We start from the raw sequence: 24,109 nt of genomic DNA on the forward strand, positions 1-24,109 counted from the left end.
AATCAGTGGGAAAGTGATGACAAAATAACTAGGCTCTGCCTTCTGAAATTTCATATCTGCTTTCCATTAATTATGGGAAACATGCAGAGGAATGGCATGATAGATCTTATTGGGATGCAAAATTATATGCATTTATTCACTTTAAGGTAGTGCAATTATGTTAAATATTTAGTTATTATAATGATATCATAGTATACTTTTTTACTTTCCAGGGTCACATTTATATGAAATATTGAATCAATGTGGTAGTTGCACAATTTTAAGAAGATATACTCAGATTTAATACAGTCATTAGCCTACATATTGTGGGACAAGGACCAGCCCCACTCTCCTTGAAGCGCTCAGGATAAAGAGCCCAGAACCAATTCCAGGAATCCAGTTGAAAAAAAATGTTTAAAGATTTTACAATATTTAAAAGAAAATAATGATTTTCTCCTAGAAATAAGATACTCATAAACTTGAGGATATGGTCCCAGAATCAGGACATGGGTTATCTATGTCCATTACCATTCAGTTTAACAAGGAAAAGGTTAATACCGAGCTCAGAGCTTTCCAGGCTCCGCTATCCCCAGGGTGTTCTGACATAGGGCATGGCAAAGATCTCACTCTGGAGGTTTTGGCCACAATACAAAACACCTCTTCCCTAAGCAAATGGAATTCAGAAGGATGCTAAAGGAGATCTGCTAACTTCTCCAGGTGTCTGCTGGTAGGTAACACTTTAGAAATACAGATCCTTATCTGTGGCTAGCTGAGAACAAGGAAAACAGATGTAGTAGGTGATAAAATAAGGGGAAAAAAGGAAAACTTTCTGGCTGAGGGAGGGGGATAAGGGAACTGATTATAAGAATATGCTGCCATAATCTCATATACACTTAAGAAACTCTTGCCTTCACAAACTAAGATATATCAGAACCAAGTTCTCTATAGCTCTTTACTTTATCATATTCCTCCCAATAGTATAAGCAGTCACTGTGATGATATTTTTTTGATCTATCTTGGATTGAGCATACTTTACTAGAATCTTATAATGTATACATTTTTGTCTCATTTCGTAGGGAAGGTGTCTTAGAGGCAATGAGCAACAGAACTTGGATTCAATTCCTAGTATCAGTTTCTAATCTTTACGCTATTTCCATAAAACTAAGCTCTGTAAAATTAGCTAAACCCAAGTCACAGAGGAGAAATCTGATTACAGGCTTTTACTACATCTCCTTCCTCAATCCCCTAAATTTAAATACAACTCCTTGCATACAGTCATCTCTGCTCAAATTAGGGATAGTTATTTTTTTTCTTCCTTGGAATCTTTCTTCTACTCTCTCAATCTAGTAATTCATTTGCCTTTGAGTAATTATCTGAACTCAATTTTTTGTCTCCTTCCTATATTTGGGATCAAATTCTGCATTCTAGAAATTCTTGAGAAATTTGTTTAAGACCCAAGCTGCAATACACCCTTCCAAGACACACATGCACACACACACACACACACACGCGCGTGTGTGTGTGTGTGTGTGTATGTGTGTATAAAAGAGAAAAAAGCTCTTAATCACAGTGTGCTTGCTTAGCTTTATTAAAGTGATATATCATGGCAAGAGAAATGATAGATTCAGTATCAAGGAGTGGTGTGTATAAATTAACTCATAAATTGTCACTTTCTTGACAATTTTGTGATGTTTTATAAATTTGAACATTAATGTCTATGTGTGCATATATATGTAAATAAGTGTTTCTTTCTTGGCAGTCATCGGTAGAAAGACACTTATAAATGGCAAAGCCTATCATCAGATTGGAGATGAAGAGGGATATGTACATTACATTGTAAGCAGACTCAGAGTAAGAAGATTATCCTGAGAGGATTATCCAGAGTAAGGGCTTTCATTAATAAAAGCTTAAGGCAGGATATCTCTCTCATGTTGTCAGCAGCAAGAAAGAAGAGACTGGAAGATGACTGTGGGATGAGAAGTGGATTCAGAGGCTTAAACAATGGGAAATACGCACTTGCCCAAATTTGACTTAAATGTTCTAGTTTGCTGCATTTATGGTCTCTTTGAAGAGTGAATTATAAATGCTTAGCTCAGAAATGTGGCCCATGTGAATTATAATGGCTTTCATCATGTTTAAACTATGGATCTACTTCTTTGCCTATAAAATATATATTCATAAATTAAATAATTTTTACATAAAATTATTTTAAGATATTTTCAGGAGAATCTTTTGTGTATCCAACATAGCAAAAGAACAATTTTATATTATCCATACTTTATGAGTTTAGACGGATGATTTATGTGACTATTACAACAACTAACACAAACATTAAACCACTAATTGAGTTCTCTCAGGAAAGAAACCTTCTCTAGTTTATCTTTTACAATCAATCTTAGCGTAGAACTTGGTACATATGTGGTAGATTAAGAAATGTTTGTTGAACTAAAATATTGAATTTAATTGAATGAATCTAACATGGTACATTGAAATTATGCCACCATATTTTTACCATTAAATTTTACGTACTTTCAAGTGTCTATAGTGAAGTAACATGGGTAGATATGATAGAAGTTTCACTAATCTTTTCATTTATCTCTGTGCGCTAAGGCAAGGATTAGACTCACTCGATGAATGAAAGATATTTAGTCTATGATATATTTTAGTATAAAAAGATCCCAGAGTAATGGACCCACTTAATATCACCCGATTTCATCCCTATTCTTTCCTCCTTCTGGGGATCCCTGGGCTGGAAAATATGCATCTCTGGATTGGTTTTCCTTTCTTTGCTGTGTTTCTGACAGCTGTGCTTGGAAATATCAGTATCCTTTTTGTGATTCGAACTAAGAGCACTCTCCATCAGCCCATGTTCTACTTCCTAGCCATTCTGTCTTCTATCGACCTGGGCCTATCTACATCCACCATCCCTAAAATGCTTGGCATCTTCTGGCTTACCCTGAGAGAAATCACTTTTGAGGGCTGTCTCATCCAGATGTTCTTCATCCATCTGTACACTGGCATGGAGTCAGCTGTGCTTGTGGCCATGGCCTATGACCGCTATGTGGCCATCTGTAACCCTCTTCGGTACACGCTGGTGCTGACAAACAAGGTGGTATTCAGCATCGCATGGGTAATCCTACTGAAACCTTTGTCTTTTGCTGTACCCTTTGTTCTACTCATCCTAAGGTTACCATTTTGTGGAAACCGAATTATCCCGCACACTTATTGTGAGCACATGGGCATTGCCCGCCTGTCCTGTGCCAGCATCCGGGTCAACATCATCTATGGCTTATGTGCCATCTCTACCCTGGTGTTTGACATCATAGCCATTGTCATTTCCTACGTCCAGATCCTTCGTGCTGTATTTCGACTCTCTTCCCGTGATGCCCGAGTCAAGGCACTCAGCACCTGTGGCTCACATGTGTGTGTCATGCTGACTTTCTATACTCCTGCATTTTTTTCATTCATGACCCATAGGTTTGGCCGGAATATACCACGCTATATCCACATTCTTCTGGCCAATTTCTATGTAGTTATTCCACCTGCTCTCAACCCTGTAATTTATGGTGTTAGAACTAAACAGATTAGGGAACAAGTACTGAAAGTGTTTTCCAAGAAATAAAATATAGCTCTTGTATTCATAAAAATTCATATTTAAGAAGTGTGTGCACTAATTTTCTATGTTCAAACTGGAAAGTGAACATTTGGAAAGTATTCAGCACTATCTTGGGGGGAATTGTCAATGGCAATTCTTTGACCTGTGCAGCCGCCTTCTTCAACCCAGAAATGAAAAGTTAAGCACATATCAAATGCATGAATAAGTGTTTTATTCATGTAATCTATGATTTCTTTCATCAATGTTTTGTAGTTCTCCTTGTAGAGATTTTCCACCACTTTGGGCAAGTATATTTATTAGATATTTTATTTTACTTTCAGCTACTGTATATGGTATTGAGTTTTTGATTTGACTGTCAGCTTGGCTGTTATTAGTATATATAAATGCTACTTATTTGTGAACATTAATTTTATAACCTGAGACTTTACTGAATTTATTTATCAATTCTAGGAATCTTTTGGAGGAATCTTTAGGGTTTTCTAGATATAAGATTATATCATCAGCAAATAGGGATAGTTTGACCTCCTCTATTCTGATTTGAATGCTTTTTATTTCTCTCTCTTGCCTGATTGCTCTGGCTAGGACTTCCAGTAATACGTTGAATAGAAGTGTTGACAGTGAGTATCCTTGTTTTGTTCCAGTTCATAGGGGTAATGTTTTCAATTTTTCCCCATTCAGTATGATGTTGGCTGTGGGTTTGTCAATGTTTGTTGCAGCACAACCCACAACTGCAAAGATATGGAATCAACATAAGTGCCTATCAACTGATGAGTGGGTAAATAAAATGTGTGTGTATGTATATGTATATATGTGTGTGTCTATATGTATTTATGTGTGTGTGTATATATATGAATATATATATAAGCATGGAGTACTATTCAGCCATATAACGGAATGAAGTAATGTCTTTTACTGCAACTGGATGGAACTGGAGACCATTATCCTAAGTGGAGTATCTCACGAATGGAAAAACAAATGCTGCATATTCTCACTTATAAGTGGGAGCTAAATGATGGATATATGTGACCATACAAGTGAAATAATGGACATTGAAAACTAAGAAGCGGGGAAGGTGGGAGAAGAGTGAGGTATCAAAACTCACTTAATGGATACAATGTAAACTATTCAGGTAGCAGGTACAGTAACAGCCCTGATTTTGCCACTAAACAACTCATCCATGTAACAAAAAACACTCGTATTCCCTAAATCTATTGAAATAAAAGTAAATGAATAAATAAAAGTGTTTTATAATTTTTTTGCTTGGAAATGATTCAGATTCCTAATGTGGAGGAAATCTAACACTTTATTATTAAGTAACACACTTCAATTATGATTGAGCACATCACAGTCACAACCAGTTTAAAGCAAAACTAAGCAAAAAAGTACAAACAGGCAAACAAAAACAAAAAACTATAAAGCCATTCATATTCTGAGTTTAATAAAAAACACTGAGTCAGCCTGATTAGTACTGGTCCCAAAATAATAAACACTGGAATATTTCACATATGGCTGGATTCACTATCAAAAAGAATGCTATCTTTGGCTTTACCATATTAATGTTAATGTTAATGGCCATTATCAAAAAGTCAAAAAATGATAGATGCTGGCATGGCTGCAGAGAGAAAGGAACACTTATACACTGTTGGTGGGACTGCAAATTAGTACCAACTCTACGGAAACAGTATGGAGATTCCTCAAAGAAATAAACATAGACTTGCCATTTGATCCAGCAATCCCATATTGGGTATGTATCCATAGTAAATTAAGTCATTTTATGAAAATGTCATTTGCACTCGAATGTTTATTGCAGCACAATTCACAATTGCAAAGACATGGAATCAACCTAAGTGCTTATCATGTCATGATAGGATAAATAAAATATATACATACACACACACACACACACTCACACACATACACACACACCATTGAGTACTACTCAGCCATATAAAGGAATAATGTCTTTTTCAGCACTTGGAAGGAACTATAGTCCACTATCATAAGCAAAGTATCTCAGAAATAGAAAAACAAACACCACATGTAATTACTAATAATGAGGAGCTAAATGATGGGAACACATGGCACAAAGCAATGTGAAGAACATTGGAAACCAAGAAGAGGCGAGGCTGGAAGGTGATGACGAATAAAACTTACCTATTGGGTACAATGAACATATTCTGGTGATGTGCACACTGAAAGTCCTGACTTAAGCATTATACAAGGTATCCATGTAACAAAAACATTTGTACCCCCTTAATATTTTGAAATAAAAAAAGAAAGGTGGAGAAACAGAAACATAATATCATCAAGTCAGTGTAGTAAGCAACCGTGGGGACTCCTACTCCAAAGTTCTTAATTTGTGAGACAATAAATTTGTGCTTACACTTAAAAAAAAAGCATGTAAATCTGGAGCCATACATCTTAAGTTAAAATGCTAGCTCCACCTTTATGATGCTTGTGACTATGGAAAAATCAACTAATTTCTCTGTGCCTCAGTTTTCTCATTTATAAAATAAGCATATTAACATTACAAATCTTATAAAGTTTGTGTGAGAAATGACTGGGCTAAAGTACGTAAAAATACAGAATGGACTAGTAAAATGTAAACCCTGTAGAAGAGTCATATGTTATTATACTGAAAATGAATGTTTTTATGTTTGATTCAACTTTATCAAACTACTAATACAAATGGTTTCTCCCCACTCTTGAAGTTCAAGTATTGTATAACCCATCCTTTCTCCACCCCTTATTCACTATGTGCTAGGGAGAAGTAGTAATAGGTTTGAAAATTTGGTAAGAATAAACTAAGTTTAATTAAGCTCCCCATCCTCACACATATTTCCTGGTAGTAAGGCTTTCTAAAGAAGCCATGTGTGCTCCCTAGTGGTTGTCTACACACTGTCTTCTCATTCTAATGAGGAATATATGCCTAACTCTGGAGTTCAGTTAGAGTTCACTGGTTCTCAAACCAAACTAAGCTCTTTCACAAAAGTGTTCATCACTATTATCGAAAGATAATATTTAGAACTCACATCTTCCATTCTTCTCACACAAAAAAATAAATATAGGTGAGAATATAAAATATGTAGAGTTATGTAATTCAAATTGTCAAATGTCATTGGACATAAGCTCAGACTGAATATTCTTAATTACAGATAAAACATATGATTTCAATGTTTTTTAAATTTATGATATTAGATAAAACACTGGGCTTTAATTATCAGTTTAAAACATTAAGACCTTTTTCTTGACACATGAAAGATGAACAGGGCAAATTTAGTTGATCTCCACTTCATATATTAGAAAAAGTGAATGGTAAAGTAAGGTTTCCCCAAAAAGAGAGGAAGGTGAATAATATAGGAATAAATACAAAAACAATTACAGCATCCTAGAAAAAACTCCAGAATGTCATCAAAATGTCCCAGGAAAAGACAGTTGAAAGTAATATTTTCTCATAGACTCCTCCTCTTTTATAAACCTGGTCTCCAAACATGCTCAGACTTAGGTTTTTTTATATAATGACAAGATTCAGGCCTTTAGGCCAACTGGAACTTTTAAATACATTGTGTGTCATTCATAATGATTAGATCTAAATTATTAATTTAAGCTCTCTAATGAAATTCTTATTTTACAGTAACCCCACTATTTATTTAATAAATGTTTCTGAAGTGAACAGATAATCTATAGTTATATCTGATTAAACATATAATTATCTTTGAATAAGTTATTTCCCACAAAATAACCTGAGCTATTTTATCATTAAAAGAGGACCTTAATGAAGAATCACACATTCTAAGATAGACATATGTTTTGTTTAAATGTTACTCACCAATAAAAATAATTTAGTCTAGAGGCTTTGGAAAACTGAAGAATTTAAGAAATCTATCCCATATCCTCTTGGTCCTTACCCCATAGATAATGGGATTCACCATGGGTGGGACAAGAAGATACATGTTGGCCACGAATATGTGGACATGGGGAGCCACATGATGACCAAACCTGTGGGTGAGAAAAGAGAAGAAGGCTGGAGTATAGGACACTAAGATGACACAGACATGGGATCCACAGGTACCTAAGGACTTGAGCCGGGCTTCTTTGGATGGGAGTTGAAAGACAGTGTGGAGTATGAGAACATAAGAACAAATGATTAATACAAAGTCCACCCCTCCAGTAAGGAAGGCAACAATGAGGCTGTAGGCTTTGCGGATTCTCGTCTCAGTACAGGCAATCTTGATGAGGGCCATGAATTCACAGTAGGTATGAGAAATGATGTTGGTTCTACAGTAGGGAAGCCAATATAGCAGGAAGGGGTGAGGACTGAGAAGTGCTATGCCCCTGAGTACAATTGCTAGGCCCATTCCCCTGATGACAGAACGTGTCAGAATAGCTGAGTGTCTTAATGGTTTACAAATGGCCACATATCTGTCAAAAGCCATGGCCAGGAAGAAGCCAGATTCCATGGTGGAGCAAGAGTGAATCAGAAACACTTGTGTGAGGCAGGCTTCAAAGTGAATCTCTCCATCATGGAACCAGAAGAGGCTGAGAAGTTTGGGCACAGCTGTAGTACACACAACAAGGTCAGCCACAGCCAGCATGCAAAGGAAGAGGTACATTGGCTCATGGAGGCTGGAGTCTGTCTTGATGATAAACAGAAGAGAACAGTTTCCCAGGAGGGCCAAAAAGTAGACCACACAAAAGGGGATGGAGATCCAGATGTGGACAGCCTCCAAACCAGGAATGCCAATAAGAATGAAGGTTGATGGATGGGCATTGGTCTTATTGTATGCTGACATAACAAGGATCAGATGTTTCAGTTCTTTCTTTATGAACTTTTCCTCTAAAGCAAACAAAATAATAATTTATAAATTTTAAAATCTCTTTTGAGTTAAAACACAGAGAAATTCTTAGCAATGGAGTAATTACAATGCCTATACATATTTAGATAGATATTATTTCATTATTTGACAGAGAGTCAGATATTATTACAGAGTTACTCTACGTTGAAAAAGGTACCACCTAAATAAATATATGGAGGGTATCTGCAGTGAAAGCTAAAACAAGTCTGGTGTTCTCCTTATTGAGATGCAGTGAACTCCATGAAACATTTTATCCATGCACAAAGCAGCTTCAATAACTTTTACCAATATATTGCCATTGATATATTTATTGATATATACATTTGTGATTTGAAATGTTACTGATATGTAAATGCTAAGTGAAGAAAAATATTTAATACCGGACCCAGAGTTAAATATATAAAAATCAGATAATCTTCCATTGAGAAGAGAATGATATCAATTGAAAATTAAAGAATGCAGCCCTGACTCAGGCAGGACAAAGGCAATATATGTAACCTAAACATTTGTACCCCCATAATATTCTAAAATAAAAAAAATTAAAAAAAGAAAAGAAAAAAAGAGAATGTATAAAAGCCATGGATTTGGAGGACTTAGGAAGAAATAATGCAGTCCTAAGACAAGAAATAGAGTAAGACAAGAGGGATGATATGAGTTTTTGAATAGAAAATTGATTCCTTTTCTTTCTTTCTTTTTTTTTTTTAATTTAGATTTTTAGCCATAATGGGTTTGGGACATACCAGCTTACAAAGTGTGGCTTTGAGAATAGGAAAACTGACATTTGGGAAAATGTGTTGATTGTTGTTTCTTGTGTAATAATCAAAAGGAGATTGATTCACATAATGAGACTCATTCAGAATGATGAACAGAGTGATCCTGCTGACAGTCTGTCAGAAATTAAACAACTCATTGCACAATTCATGACTCCCCATGTCACAGAATTTGTGTTTACTCCTGATCTGAGCAGCAAGAATTACAACGATTGGGTTGTAACCTGTGGTCTGAGCTTCCATCACTTCCTCCCACATATCCAGTTAGTAAAACAACATTATGTTTTGCTCCTGGTTAAGTTCGCTTTGTATGCAATATACTTTATTTACACTTTGGCTCAAGATTTTTCCTTTGCTGTACATACTTCTGCACTGGCTGATCCCCACCTCTACTCTTATACTGAAATTTGCTGACTACACATGTTCCCTTTATTAAGACTACTAGAAACACATTTTAAAAGTCATACTGGTCCCCTAACAGGCATATTCTTTCTTTTGTTTTTGTTCTTCTTTTTAGAAACAAAATTGACATTGTTCCTGAAACAATCCTTTGTTATTATAGATATATGTAGATTATGGATTTTTTGTGATCAGAAGAATAACCGGAAGTCCAATGAAATGAAGATTGGAATATATATAGCAGACTGGGCTTCAATAGTGAATTACAATGATGAAGCACATTTTAGCCTCTTCATCTGTCTCTGAAGTTTCATACCTAAAGTTTCTTGTTACTTTGGTCATTTCCTGTTCAGTGTCTCTAGGGATGGATATTTTCTTTAGCATGGAAGTAGCTGGATGCATGTGTCAAGGAAGGTTCAGAAATTGTAGGGATTATAATTTCTGAATCATGGCATATATTGGACAGAACAGGAATATAGGGAAACCAGATGATTGGAAAGTTATATAATAATGTAACTAACATATCTAAATGAGCCAGTCACTGATTATGAATCAGTTCTTTTCCTGATAACGTTTCATATATGCTCTCATTTAAATTTTATTCCCATTTCCAGATGAGGAGAGTTTAAGCAACATGTAAAAGGTTATATTTCTGGTATGTGACAGACCTGGTTTGCAGCCCAGATACAGATTCAAGAAACATCATATTCAATTGTAATGATAAATTGACCTAATTATGTGACAGTCCATTTAAATTTGTGAAAATAGAGTATGGTGATTATTCTGTATACAGCATTAAAAATACCATCACAATTAATTTTATTATGAATCCTGGTTTAAAGTCCCTCCATTTCTAAATTCCATAAAGAAGCTGGTCCAAATCTAAGCCTTAGTCTTTCTAATTAATCCTTCCCCAATGTACTTACTTTCAACAAATGAGACCTTACCTGAGAAATAAATTTGTTAATAACATAATAAGACTCTCTCAAATTTGCTGTTCTACAATTAGATTTATGTATATACCATTAAGCTAATGCATTTTAAAATATTTCCTTCTTTTTTGTCTTAAAAAGAATGTTTGTACCTTTTTGTCCATGATTACATTAACATTCTTATATTTTTCATGCACTTTAACCTTCACTCCTTCTATTTATTCTTTCCCTTTACCCAATTTAAATATATTTTACAGTAGAAAATAAGTGGACAGATATGTTGAGACAAAATTCACAGTGGATTAAATGCACATGTCCAAAAATTTAAAATAGGTTTTATCTTTAATTGTAATCAGGAAATTAAAAATTAAAGTGCATACAACACAAATCATACATTATATTTTCAATCAATAGGATATCAAGATTGATGATAGAGTTAGTGAGGACTGAGTTAAAGACACACTCTTAAGAACAACTGGTTGGAGTGTAACTTGTCACAACATTTAGGAAAAATTTGTGTAGTAACAACTATTATTAAAAATAATATTTTTGGCAGAAAAGTTTAACTACTTGGTATATTAGGGAATAAATTTTACAGATACACATGAAATTATACACCATGATTTTACTGTAATACTGCCTATAATAGAATAAAAATTAAATAATTCAAAATATTCATCAATAAAATGATAGTTACCACAAAGAAAGAATTCTCAAAAAGAAGCAAGAGAAAAGTATCAAGTCACATATAAGAGAATTTCCATTAGACTAACAGAAGATTTCTCAGCGGAAACCTTACTGGCCAGGAGAGAATGGGATGATATATTCAAAATGCTGAAGGAAAAAAAAAATTTCAGCAAGAATACTATACCCAGCAAAGTTATCCTTCAGAAATGAAGGACAAATAAAGTATTTCCAAGACTAGCAAAAATTGAGGGAATTCATCACCACTAGACTACCCTACAAGAAATGCTTGAGGCAGTACTACATCTGGAAAAGAAAGGGGGATATCTATCATCATGAAAACACATTAAAGTATAAAATTTGCTAGTAGAACATATACACAAATGAGAAAGAGATAAACAATAAGGGAGGAAGAAAGGAACAAAGGATATGCAAAACAATCAGAAACCAGTTAATAACATGACACAAGTAAGTCCTCACCTATCAATAACAACCTTGAATATAAATGGTTTATTAATAAATTCTCCAGTTAAAAGACACAGAGTAGGTGAATGGATAAAAAAAAGAACAAGACACAGCTATATACTGGTTTTAAGAAAATTACTTTCCTTGTGAAGACACAAAGCTAAGGGATGGAAAATGATATCCCAAACAAACAAAAACTGAAATAACCAAAATTGTGTAGGAGTAGCCGTACTTATGATAGACAAAATAGGTTTTAAGTCAAAAAACATAAAAAAGAGACAAAAAAAGATTATGATAAAGTGATCGATTCATCAAGAAGATATAATAAATATAAATATATATGCACCCAACACTGGAGCAACCAGATATATAAAGCAAATATGATTGGAGCTAAAGAGATAGATAGAATCCAATACAATAACAATTTGGGATTTCAGCATCACACTTCCAGCATTGAACAGATCATTTAGATAGAAAATCAACAAAGAAACATTGAACATAGACCAAATGGACCTAACAGACATTTACAGAACATTTTATCTAACAGAAGCAGAATATACATCCTTCTCTTCAGCACATGGAGCATTCTACAGGATAGACCATATGTCAGGTCACATAATATGTCTCAACAAATTTTAAAACATCAAAATCATATCAAATGTATTCTCAGACCACAATGGAATAAAACTAGGAATCAAACACTAGAGAAACTCTGGAAATGGTGCAAAGACATGGAAACTAAACAATATGTTCCTGAATGACAATGGATCAATGAAAAAATTAAAAGGAATAAAAAAATTTCTCAGAACAGATTAAATAAGAACACAACATATCAACACCTATGGGTAATAGCAAAAGCTGTACTAAAAGGTGAGTTTATAGCAACAAACACCTGTATCAAAAAATAGAAAGATTTCAAATAAACAATCTAATGAGTCACTTCAAAGAATTAGAAAAGCAAGAACAAATCAAAACAAAAATTAATGGAAAGAATGAAACAATAAAGATTGGATCATAACTAAATGAAATAGAGACAAAATACAAAAGATCAATGAAACAAAAACTTGCTTTATTGAAAACACTTTAATAATTGACAAGCCATTTGCTAGACTAAAAAAAGGAGAGAAGCCCAAATAAATAAAATCAGAAAGCTAAAAGGAGATATTATAACTGATATCACAGAAATACAAATGATCATTGGAAACTATTATAAACAACTATACATCAAGAAGTTAGAAAATCTAACAGAAATACAGAAATGGATAAATTCTTGTACACATATAACTGATCAAGATAGAACCAAGAAGGAATAGGGAACCTAACATAACAAATAAAAAATAACAAGATTGAATCATTAATAAAAAGTCTCTCAAGCAAGAAAAGCACAGGAATGAATGGTTCTTTTTGATAATTCTACAAAACTTAAAAAAAAATAAACAAACCCCCCAAAAAACCTAACACTGATTGTTTCTAAACTACTTCAAAAAATTGAAAAGGAGGGATTTTTTTCTAATTCATTCCACATGGCCAGCATTACCCTGATCCCCAAACCAGACAAAGACACAACAAAAAAAGAAAACTACAGGCTCATATCCCTGAAGAGTACAGATGCAAACAAACAAAAAAAAAAAAAAAAAAAAAAGAAAGAAAGAAAGAAAAAGAAAATGAAAAGAAAAAAAAGAAAGAAATTAGCAAACTGAATCCAACAGCACATCAAAAATGTAATACTTCATGATCAAGTGGGATGCAAATCAATAAATGTGATATATCATATCAACAGAACAAATGCCAAAAAGCATGATCATATTAAATAGCTGTAGAACAAACATTTGATAAAATTCAACATCCTTTCATTATAAAAACTTTCAACAAATTAGATATAGAAGGAACTTATCTCACTGCAATAAAGGCCATATATGTCAAACACGCAGCTGACAACACTGAATGTGGAAAAACTGAAATTCTGTTTTCTAAGATCAAGAATGTCCCCCTTTCACCACTCTAATTCTATACAGTCTGGAAAGTCCTAGACAAAGCAATCACACAAGAGAACAAAACAAAAGGCATCCAAATTGGAAAAGAGAGAGTCAAACTGTTCCCTTTTCAAGATGACATGATAGTATACATAGAACAATCTAAAGACTCTACCAAAAATCTCTTAAAACTGATCAATGAATTCAATAAAGTTGCAGCATACAAAATCAACATCCAAAAATCAGTAGTGTTTTACACAGCAATAACAAACTAGTTGAAAAATAAATCAAGCAAGGAATTCCATTTAAAATAGCTACAAATAAAATAAAATAGAAAACCTCAAAACAAATTTAGCCAAGGAGGTGAAAGATCTCTATGATGAAAACTACAAAACGCTGATGAAAGAAACAGAAGAGGACACAAAGAATTTGGAAAAACATCTTATGTTCATGAATTGGAAGAATTAATATTGTTCAAATGATGATGCTACCCAAAGCAGTCTACCAATTCTGTGCAATCCCTATCAAAGTACCAATGACAACTTTCACAGAAATAGAAAAAAAGTCTTAAAATTTTGTATGAAACCACAGAAGACATTGAAAAACCAAAGTAATGCTGAATAAAAAGAGCAAAGCTGGAGGCATCACACTATCTGACTTCAAAATATACTACAAGGCAATAGTAAACAAAAAAAAGTATGGTACTGGCATAAAAATGAAAACAGACTAATGGAACAGAATAGAGAACACAGAAATAAATCTGCATATTTACAGTCAACTGATTTGCAACAAAGGTGTCAAAAACATACATCGGAGAAAGCAGTCTCTTCAATGAATGGTGCTGGAAAAACTGGATATCCATGCACAGAAGAATGAACCTAGACCCGTATCTCTCACCATACACAAAAATCAAGCCAAAATGAATTAAAGACATAATGTAAAACCTGAAACTATTAGACTGCTAGAAGAAAATATGGGAAAAACCCTAAAGGTATTGATCTAGGCAAAGATTTTATAGACAAGACTATAAAAGCACAGCAACAAAACCAAAAATAGACAAATGGGACCATAAAAAACTAAAAAGCTTCTGTAGAGCAAAGGAAACAATCAATATAGTAAAGAGACAACCTGTAGAATGTAAAAAACTATTTGTAAACTAATCATCCAACAGGTGACTAATATCCAGGATACAAAAGGAACACAAGTGACTCAGAGGCAAAAACAAAATAAAAAAATTCAATTAACAAATGGCCAAAGGATCTTAATAGGCTTGAAATGAAAAAAATGCTTAACATCACCAATCATCATAGAAATATGAATCAATACCACACTGAGATATTATCTCACCCCAGTTAAAATGGGGTGTTTTTGTGTTTTATGAAAAACACAAAAAGTAACAAATGCTGGCAAGGATGTGGAGAAAATGTAACTCTCTTACACTGTTGGTGGGAATGTAAACTAGTATAGCCCATTATGAAAAACATTATGAAGGTTTCTCAAAAAACTAAAATTCAAATTGCCTTATGATCCAGCAGCCCACTACTTGTTATTTATCTGAAGGAAAGGAAGTAAGCATATACAAGAAATATCTACAACCCCATGTTTATTGAAGCGTTATTCACAATAGCCAAGATCTGGAATCAACATAAGTGTCCATGAACAGATGAATAGATAAAGAAAATTTGGTGTGTATGTACACAATGGAATACAATTCAGCCAGAAAACATGAAATTCCATCATTTGCAGCAACATGGATGAACCAAGAGGACATTGTGTTAAGTCAGGCACAGAAAGATAAATACTATATCTTCTCACTCATATATGCGTAAGAAAAAAAAAATTGAGCTCCTAGGAGCAGAGAGTAGCATTATGTTCATTAGCGGCTTGGAAGGATAAGAGGAAGGGAAGGATACGGAGAGATTAGTTAATGGATAAAAAAAAATTACAGCTAGATAGGAGGAATAAATTCTAGTGTTCTATACTGCTGTAGGATGATGATTGTTAGCAATAATAAATTACATAGTTCCAAATAGTTAGAAGGGGGAGTATTGAATGTTCTCAACAAAATAAATGATAATTGAGGTTATGAATATCCTAATTATCCTGATTTGATCATCACATATTATATATACATGGATCAAAATATCACGTTGTCCCCTATAAATTTATATATATTTATTATGTGTCAATGAAAAATAAAAGTAGAAAAATGTAAGGCAAATTTATTTTATGGTATAATTGGTAGCACTTAAAATGATTATGGTATATTTATATAACCTGATACAGAAGATATTCAAGTAAAAATAAAGTGGAACTTTGTTTTTCCACTGATATTAAAATATACAAACACAAATTAAATATACATATATATAACATAAGTACATTTATACTGAAAATTTTATAAGCACAGAAAACAATCTAATACAATACACACTCAACTTAGGAGGAGTCTAAAATGGGTGATGGATGGAAAGAGTATAGGCAGAGTATAATTTATCTTTATCACACAATGTGACTTTTTAAACAAGGAAAACATACTCAACGTATTAATGTATTACCTGTAGTGTTTACAATAAGTAAATGAATAATGGAAGTTACAATTTTATTCATAAAAAAGTACAAACCAAGACATTATAAATGGGATGTAGTATCCCTTGCGTTGCCTTGTAAAATATTAAGAAATATTTCTAACCACTGAAAATGCCCTTCCCCATATCTCTCTGCATAGAGAACTGATACTATTCATACATAAAAATCCTTAATAACTTTTAATTAGAACTGAAGATTCTACTCACATATCAACTCCTCTGAAATTATTTTTATAGCTACCTTAAACCACTATTGGCACCTCTCCTTGGTGTTCCTATGTTATTTGCAATTACTTGTCTATCTTTTGTCATACTCCATTTCATATTTCTGAATCTTTCTTCTTTATTATATTGCAAATTCTTATTTGGCAGAAATAATGCATTTCCATATACATGCTTGTTGTTCTAATGAATTAATAGAGAAAAAAAGAGAGAGTAAGGAAATATAATTACTTTTCTGGTAAATAATTTGAATCTAAAGTTAAAACAATAAGCCTTCAATCACTATAAATCTATCAGCATAAATTTATTATAGTCTACACTAATCCCAAACCCTCTTTCCTGATTATCATATTAAATTTCAAGACATACCCAAGGATCAGTCTTTAACAAAATTTAATTCTCTCAGCATTTTGTTCCTTGTTTAACTACATGATGGATTAAATGAGGGAATGGTGGGGAAGAAACTCACATATGCTTTTTGGGAGGAGTAAGATAAATGGACTATAATGTCTTTTGGCTAAATCTTATACCCTCTTTCAATCTCTTTACAAAAATAAGGTAGAAAAGCATGAATTAAACATCTATTGAACTCCATGTAAGTTGCATTTCTGGCATTATCTCATTTTAGCCTTAAGAAATTTTGGGGATAGGTAATCACAATTACAACATAGATAAGAAAACAAGGTAAGAATGTTCAATTAGTTTGCCCAAAGCTATTCTACTATGAATTTATGGAGCTAGAATTTGAACTCGAGTATAATTACAAAGTTTGTAATCTTTACATTAAACCTTAGGGGATGTGTACCCCCAAAGTGTTTGTAAATGTAAAACATAAAATGTATTTCAGACTGTTTTAAGTGGGATGAAATATTGTTCTAATGTCACAAATTTCTAAGGTTTGCTCGGAATTTAGGGCCAATACATCTACACTTCCATCCTTTTCATCAGCCTTCATCTAATGCACTAAACTTAGCAAAGAAGCCCATGTACAAATTTGTTTTTAATGAAAATTGCAGCCTAGACTCAACCCATAACAGAGTAGAGATGCCATTACCTGTAAAACAGATGTGGTCTCTTCGGGGGCCACAAACCGAAGAGGGATCAATTGACTCAAGAGATCTTACACAAGCTTGTTTTTCAGAGCCTGTCTGCACTGATTAGAGTCTCAAAATCTTCCATCTGAGGATTGTCCACTTTGCTCAGGACATAATGAGAGCAACTGTACACTGCCTTACCTCACTAGGGGTCTGTTCGGCTCAGGATGAGCATGCCCTGGCTGAAGAGAGGCTTCAGTTCTCTCTTAACTTATAGCTTTTCCAAATGAGCTCGGTTATAGACAGTTTCCAGATGTCTAAGTTTCCCAGGGACAGGGAGTGGGAATGGCATCCCCATGGTGTCAGGGAAAGAAGCCTCTGGGGGTTAAAGGATTGAGCTCAGCTAATAACTTAATATAAGGACAGGCAGTAGTGGGGCAGGCATTGGGTCTTCCTCAGCTGTCTCTGGAGCCTGCCTCTCAGAAGGATTGCTTGAATCTCAGAATTGTTGGTTCTTAAAAATACCATATGTATATATCAAAAAAAGAAATGTGGCATCTCAACACTTTGTTTTAAATAATACCTTTTTATTTTTAATATAGAAAAATATTTAAAAAATAACATTATTCATGCCACTTTGATATAGGTTTAATTTTATTTTTTACTTTTTTGTATTTAAATTATTTAAAATATTTAAATCATATTATACTTTGAAGTTTGATACCACAATCCAAATTTTATGTTGTGATATATAGTTTAGTTCTTTCATACTTCGTCAAAAAAAATTTAATAGAAATCAAAATGGAATTTTGATGAAAATTGAATTGCTTCTAAACATTAGTATGGAAAATTTGACATCTTAAAACATGCAATTCTCTCATGTATCTATGTTTATTGCATGTTTTTACTCTTATTTCCAGCTCATTATACATTAATTTTTTAGACATTTTTGTATCAATCTCATCAATTTTGTTAATTCTCAAACTTAGAATATTAATATAAATTTATTGTTATACTTATTTATATCCTTTATTTGTGTTATACATATAAATCCTGTGTAAATAACACATATGCAATTGAGTCTCATAATTTGGAGATTCCATGTAGAGAATTTGCCTGCTCCCTAAAATGTGTTGTAACTACAAATCAATACTGATGAAATTTCCACAGTCATTTGCAAATATGCAAAAGGCTGTCAACAATTTGAGTTCCTTGATGTGTATGTTTGGGCTGAGGTTGAACAACGTAAGTCTCTGACTTCTAGTTTCAGCTCTCATGACATAAACAAGTATCCTTTTTGCAGTCTACTTAGTGCCATGTTTTTCTCTTTGTTTTTTTTTGTTTTTTTTTTGCTTTTTGTTGATGATGCCACTGTTTAAAATGGCCCCCAAGTGTTATGCTGAAGTGCTGTCAAGTGTTCCTAAGTGCAAGAGGGTGATCCTGTGCCTTATGGAGAAAACAAATTTGTGACATAAGCTTCTTCAGAAGTGAATTATAGTGCTGTTGGTTGAGAGTTCAAGTTAATTAATCAATAGTGTATTTCCCCCAGAAAAAAGAAGAGGAAGTTTGCTTAGCTGTATATGAGGTCACTCTGCAAAGTGCTAGAGTAACATCTATAGTGTGGGATATGGGTACAGAAAACGTGTTGAAAAAAATTTATGGGAGGCCATTGTTTAAAACTAAGCTCCTACACTAAACAGAACCAAATGGAGTCGCTTATTCTAAGTGCCATGTAATCAAACTGAAACTCTAAGGGAACAGCAAAATCCCCAAACAGACCAGTTTTTCCTAAACACATGAGATTCACAGCAACCAGTCAGAAAGGGCCCAATCAACCTGAGCCAGCAAGATGAGGAAATGCCTTCTGTTTAACACTTAGAAGAAAAGTAAAATGAAGTATCTGGGTATTGACTAATCCACTTTTTTATATTACTCTGTTTCCTCAATCTATCTTCTAAAACCCAACTGCTCTGCTCTGCTCAGTGGAGCTGGCTCTATTTTTAAATGGGATCATGCCCCATTCATGAATCACTAATGAAAGTCAATTAGATCTTTAAAGTAAATTTGTTGAAATTTTGGTTCTTTAACATATGAAAAAGAGACTAAATTTGTGGACTTATGAGATGTCAACTAACACAAAAAGTGTAGGAGGCAACATTGTTGTGAGGCTGAAAGCCAAAGAAATTTACATTCAGGTTAACCACTTTAAAAAATAATGTCAACCTCTTTTCACCTGATACTGTCTATCTTGTACATTTGAAAAAATAATAAAGCATGAATAATGTTAACCTTGCAACTCATTGTATGCTCTACATATTACAAGGCCGCAGAATGATTTTTAAAATGCCTGTTAAGTGTTATACATGAAAATAATTATTTGGAAGAGCAGGTTTTCAATATTTGTGAGACTGGTTTATCATACAAGGACAATATAGGCAAAGAAACCTGTGTGATGCAAATCACTTCCAAAGTCCCTAACTTTAAATCATTTGAAGATTGTAAAATTAATTATTTCTAAGAACTGTATGCTAAATAATATATCTTTAATCAGAAACACTTACAAGACAAGAGAATATATAAATAAGTCTATAAAAATGTCATGACCAGAGCCTTGTAGGAACCAAACTCTGTACTTTTCTCCAGGAGTGATGAATGGTTCAATATTTGCTAATTCAGTGTTTCATGGCAACCTTATAAAACATAAATATTGAGAATAGTGAGAACTGACTCTATGTGTGTGTGTGTGTGTGTGTGTGTGTGACATCATGCAGTATTTGTCTTTGTGTGCTTAAATTATATTACTTAACAAAGTCCTCCAAGTTTATCCATGTTGTCACAAATAACAGGATTTCTTTCTTTTTTAAGGCTGAATAGTATTCTGTATGTGTATGAGTGTGTACATACACACACACACACACACACACACACACACACATTTTCTTTGTTCCTTCTTTCACTTGGGAGAGAACTCTGGGGCTGAAGGGCTCTCTCTTGGCATTGTACTGTGCCAGGTTGGAGGAGGAGCCACATGTGTAAGTAAAACTGCTCTTTTCACATTTTCTAATGTGTCTTTTCTCATTATGTGCTCCACCAGGGTCCTGTAACTTCTCACTTGGGTTCCAGAACTCTCACAAAGGTACTTTTGTCCATGGATAGTTGTTAAATCTGTGGTTTTGTGTGGAAAGGAGGACTGTAATCTTCCATTATGTCATCTCTGACCTAAACTTCACTCTTCTTCCATCGTTTTCTTAGAAGTCAGAGCTCGCTAATGACTGTCTTCTCGAGTCAGGGCCCAATTATAAACTAGAATCCTGAGAGACCTTGTGTCCTTTACAAAACTGGCTCTAGGGGTTTTCTATTAAAAGCTCCTTTCAGGCAAAGATCAGTCCCATCATAAAGACTGGGCAGATTGCAACAAAACAGAGACAGAATTCTATACTGGTGCCAAAGCTGGTGAGTCTCCCCTATCTCCCAGCTCAGAGGTGCATCCTTAAGATACAGTGATGGCCAAGGAGATAGAGGGATAAGGGGAGAAGGGAGGAAGAGAAAACAAAAGATTTGAGGAAAGGAGACTAAGGATGAAGCTTATAGAATGAATAGTATTATGGCTAGAAAGGATCATATAATACTAGTAAAAGATTTGGATTTCAGACTAAATCCATTTGGTGTACATTTTAGAAAAATTAGTCTCCTGATGTCTAAATAATGATAGATAGCATAGTGTCTTTGGCATATGGTTCAAAGTGTCTTAAAATAAATATATGTTTAAAAGTAATGGCATTTTTAGGGTAATTTAGCATTATTATCTTTATTTTATAGATGAAGACAATGAGGTATAGATATTTAAATTGTGTGTGCAAAATCACACAGCTGGCAGGTAATGCTTATTTGACCACAGAGTGAGTAAGTTATGAAGCTGGGTTTTAACAGTGTCTTCAGAGTTCATGCTTTTAAGCACTGTAAAATACTGTGCATAATCAATTGAAGACATGATAATGGTTTGAACTAGTCCCATTAGGATGAGGATAAATGTAGCGATTTTTAAAGACACTAGAGAAGGACAATCAACAGTATTATTTTTTAATGTGTGGACAGGAGAGGAGGATGCTCTTCAGATTTATTACATAACCAATTCACTGAATGGTAATGATGTAAGACAAACAATTACACAATTTTGTTGTTCCGTGTATGTCTTCCAATTTTTTCTACTTTTTATTCATATTACTGTCTGTCTACTTAACCGAATACTGAAACACTGCTTCCATGGTACAATTTAATAATCTGAACTGAGAGATATAATTTCCCCATTATTTTATTTGCAAACACAGAATATAATAACATTTTCCCACTTACAAAAAAACCCCAGATATGTAGCTTATTTTTTTCCTTTAATGATTAGCTCTGCACTTATATGCTAAAGTAATTTTTCTTATTTACTGAGATTTGTACTTTCATCATACTTATTGGTGTGATGAAAAAGGTAAAATGTTTTTACAGCTTTCTGAGACTGTTGCCTACATTTCTGTTCTTCAGTGATGCTATTTAAGAATACAGAAAGTTTTATTTAATAAAAACATTGGCATATACATTGAAAAATCCTAAACATAAAATTGTTTCCATGATTAAATCCTACTTTTGGTCCTTATGTCTTGCATGTTACACCTTCTTTAAATGTTCCCTATTCTATTACAAGGTAAGAACATTGTAGAAGAAATAATACTCTTGTCTTCTGCAAGTAACATCTGTTCTTAGCTTTGCTTTTTTTCAAATGCTTACCATTTCCTTATAGGGATTCCGTTTCCCCACCCATATTGTATTGCTCATTCCATTACCTGTTTATCATGGACCCTCTTCTTGGCTTTGCTTCCCTCAAATCAATGTTTAAATAATATCCTGATTGTCTTCTTGAAATTATTTTCATAATTATTATCATTCCTCTGGAATGTTCTAATAATCAAAAGTGACTTTTTACAACAAAACAATTACTCATAATGAATCATTGAATCTTTGGAAATATTTCCCTAACCAATGCCATAAGTAAGGTACAATGAAAGCATATAAGAACAGTTTAAATAACTTTAAAAAATGATAGATTTTATTTGCTTCTAATAATTCAGGGCTCAGAATATTTTTTTTTCTCTCCTGTCTTTTCTTCAAGGTATTTGCCATATATCTTAAACAATTAAAATCATGTTTAAATCATATTTAAAATAAAGGTGTTGGTATCTCTTATTCAGATGGATGTGAGTTTAAAAGAGATTATGTGTGTGATGTGTGTGTGAGGGGAGGAGATTTGTACATGACACAAGTAAAGCATGAATCATCTTTTCCTTATTTGTAGTCTTTCCATTTTAATTCATTGCTTTCCTCTACTTTCTTTTCCTAGTTCTGTTAATATAGCTATACGCATTTCAAGCATCTGGTGAAGATTTTAAACTATTTGAGGTCAATACCCATTGTAAAATAGGGTTAAATATGTTCTCCTATATTTATTTATAAGATTACATATGATATTTGCACAGGTTCTAACATAGCTCTGCAAGTAGCAGGCAGTACCTAAAGTAAATGGTAGTTGATGTGGCTGTTTTAACTACATTAACTTTGTTACTTTGTAATAATAATGAATAAATATTAACAAATGAGCCCATTTTAATCCTTTAAAAACATAGCTTGCACTGGAAGACGTTATGTTAAGTGATATAAGCCAGGTACAGAGAAACAAATACTGCATGTTATCAATCATATGTGGGAGTTAAAATAAATTGATCTCATGGAGGTAGTAAGTCGAATGAGTGTTAACTGAGGCTGGGAAGGGTGGGAGTAGGGGAATGAACAGAGGTTATTTAAATGAGTACAAAAATAATGTTAGAAGAAATAACTTCTAGTGTTCAATAACACAATAGGGCAACTGTAGTATAAAAGAATTTATATTATATTTCTAAATAGCCAAGAAGTGAAGATTTGGAATGTTCCCAACACAAAGAAATGATATATATTTGAGGGCATGAGTATGCTAATTACCTTGATTTGATCATTACATATTGTATGTATGCATCAAATTATCACACACACCCCATAAATATGTACAGCTATTATGTATTAATAATTTTTACAGTTGCCTGTGCTGAAAAATCTTTAATATTTTATTACATTTTAATGAATCTGTGCATTAATAATTTATTACCCATTTGGTGTGTTGACTCCTGTATGTTACCATCTATCCAAATGGAACAGAGCTCTACGTATGTCACAACTGAAAACAAATTTTACTGATAATGATGAGAGAAGGTAACTATTGAAGTAGGTATAAGGTAAAATATAGGCATAATAGCAGTGATGAAACCATTGCAAATTGACAGAGAAAAAAGGTGATAACAGAGAGGAATATATTACATAGAATTTTTTATTATAATCCACTGCATAGTTTCTTCCAGAGCCTTCTCATTAATAATTTACATTTTCATGTTGTTCTTTACCTAGCACATTTCCAATTGTGTGAATGCACTGAGGAATAAAATGTATACAATTGTATGATGTTCTCATTTTTCTTTAGGTTTCCAACTCTCAGAGTTTAATAGGTGCCCTGAACAT

The 24,109-nt window shown here is 33.4% G+C and overlaps 2 protein-coding genes across 2 annotated transcripts; one reads left to right on the top strand and one right to left on the bottom strand.

The window, feature by feature from the left end:
* The first annotated feature begins 2,665 nt into the window (after positions 1 to 2,665).
* On the top strand, positions 2,666 to 3,601 carry LOC123641576 (olfactory receptor 52E1-like). The gene has a single exon (XM_045556454.1). The coding sequence runs from the start codon at positions 2,666 to 2,668 to the stop codon at positions 3,599 to 3,601; it is 936 nt and encodes a 311-aa protein (XP_045412410.1).
* A 3,836-nt stretch (positions 3,602 to 7,437) lies between these two features.
* Positions 7,438 to 8,425, bottom strand: LOC123642027 (olfactory receptor 52K2-like). Its single transcript, XM_045556955.1, has one exon. It carries the CDS (start codon positions 8,386 to 8,388, stop codon positions 7,438 to 7,440), a length of 951 nt encoding a protein of 316 aa, XP_045412911.1. The 5' UTR covers positions 8,389 to 8,425.
* Between the last annotated feature and the right edge of the window lie 15,684 nt (positions 8,426 to 24,109).

Source organism: Lemur catta, chromosome 7 (genome assembly GCF_020740605.2).
Source record: "Lemur catta isolate mLemCat1 chromosome 7, mLemCat1.pri, whole genome shotgun sequence".
NCBI lineage: Eukaryota > Metazoa > Chordata > Mammalia > Primates > Lemuridae > Lemur > Lemur catta.

Coding starts and splice junctions, on each gene's coding strand:
- LOC123641576 (XM_045556454.1), top strand. CDS start 2,666: ATGGACCCACTTAATATCACCCGATTTCATCCCTATTCTTTCCTCCTT.
- LOC123642027 (XM_045556955.1), bottom strand. CDS start 8,388: ATGTCAGCATACAATAAGACCAATGCCCATCCATCAACCTTCATTCTT.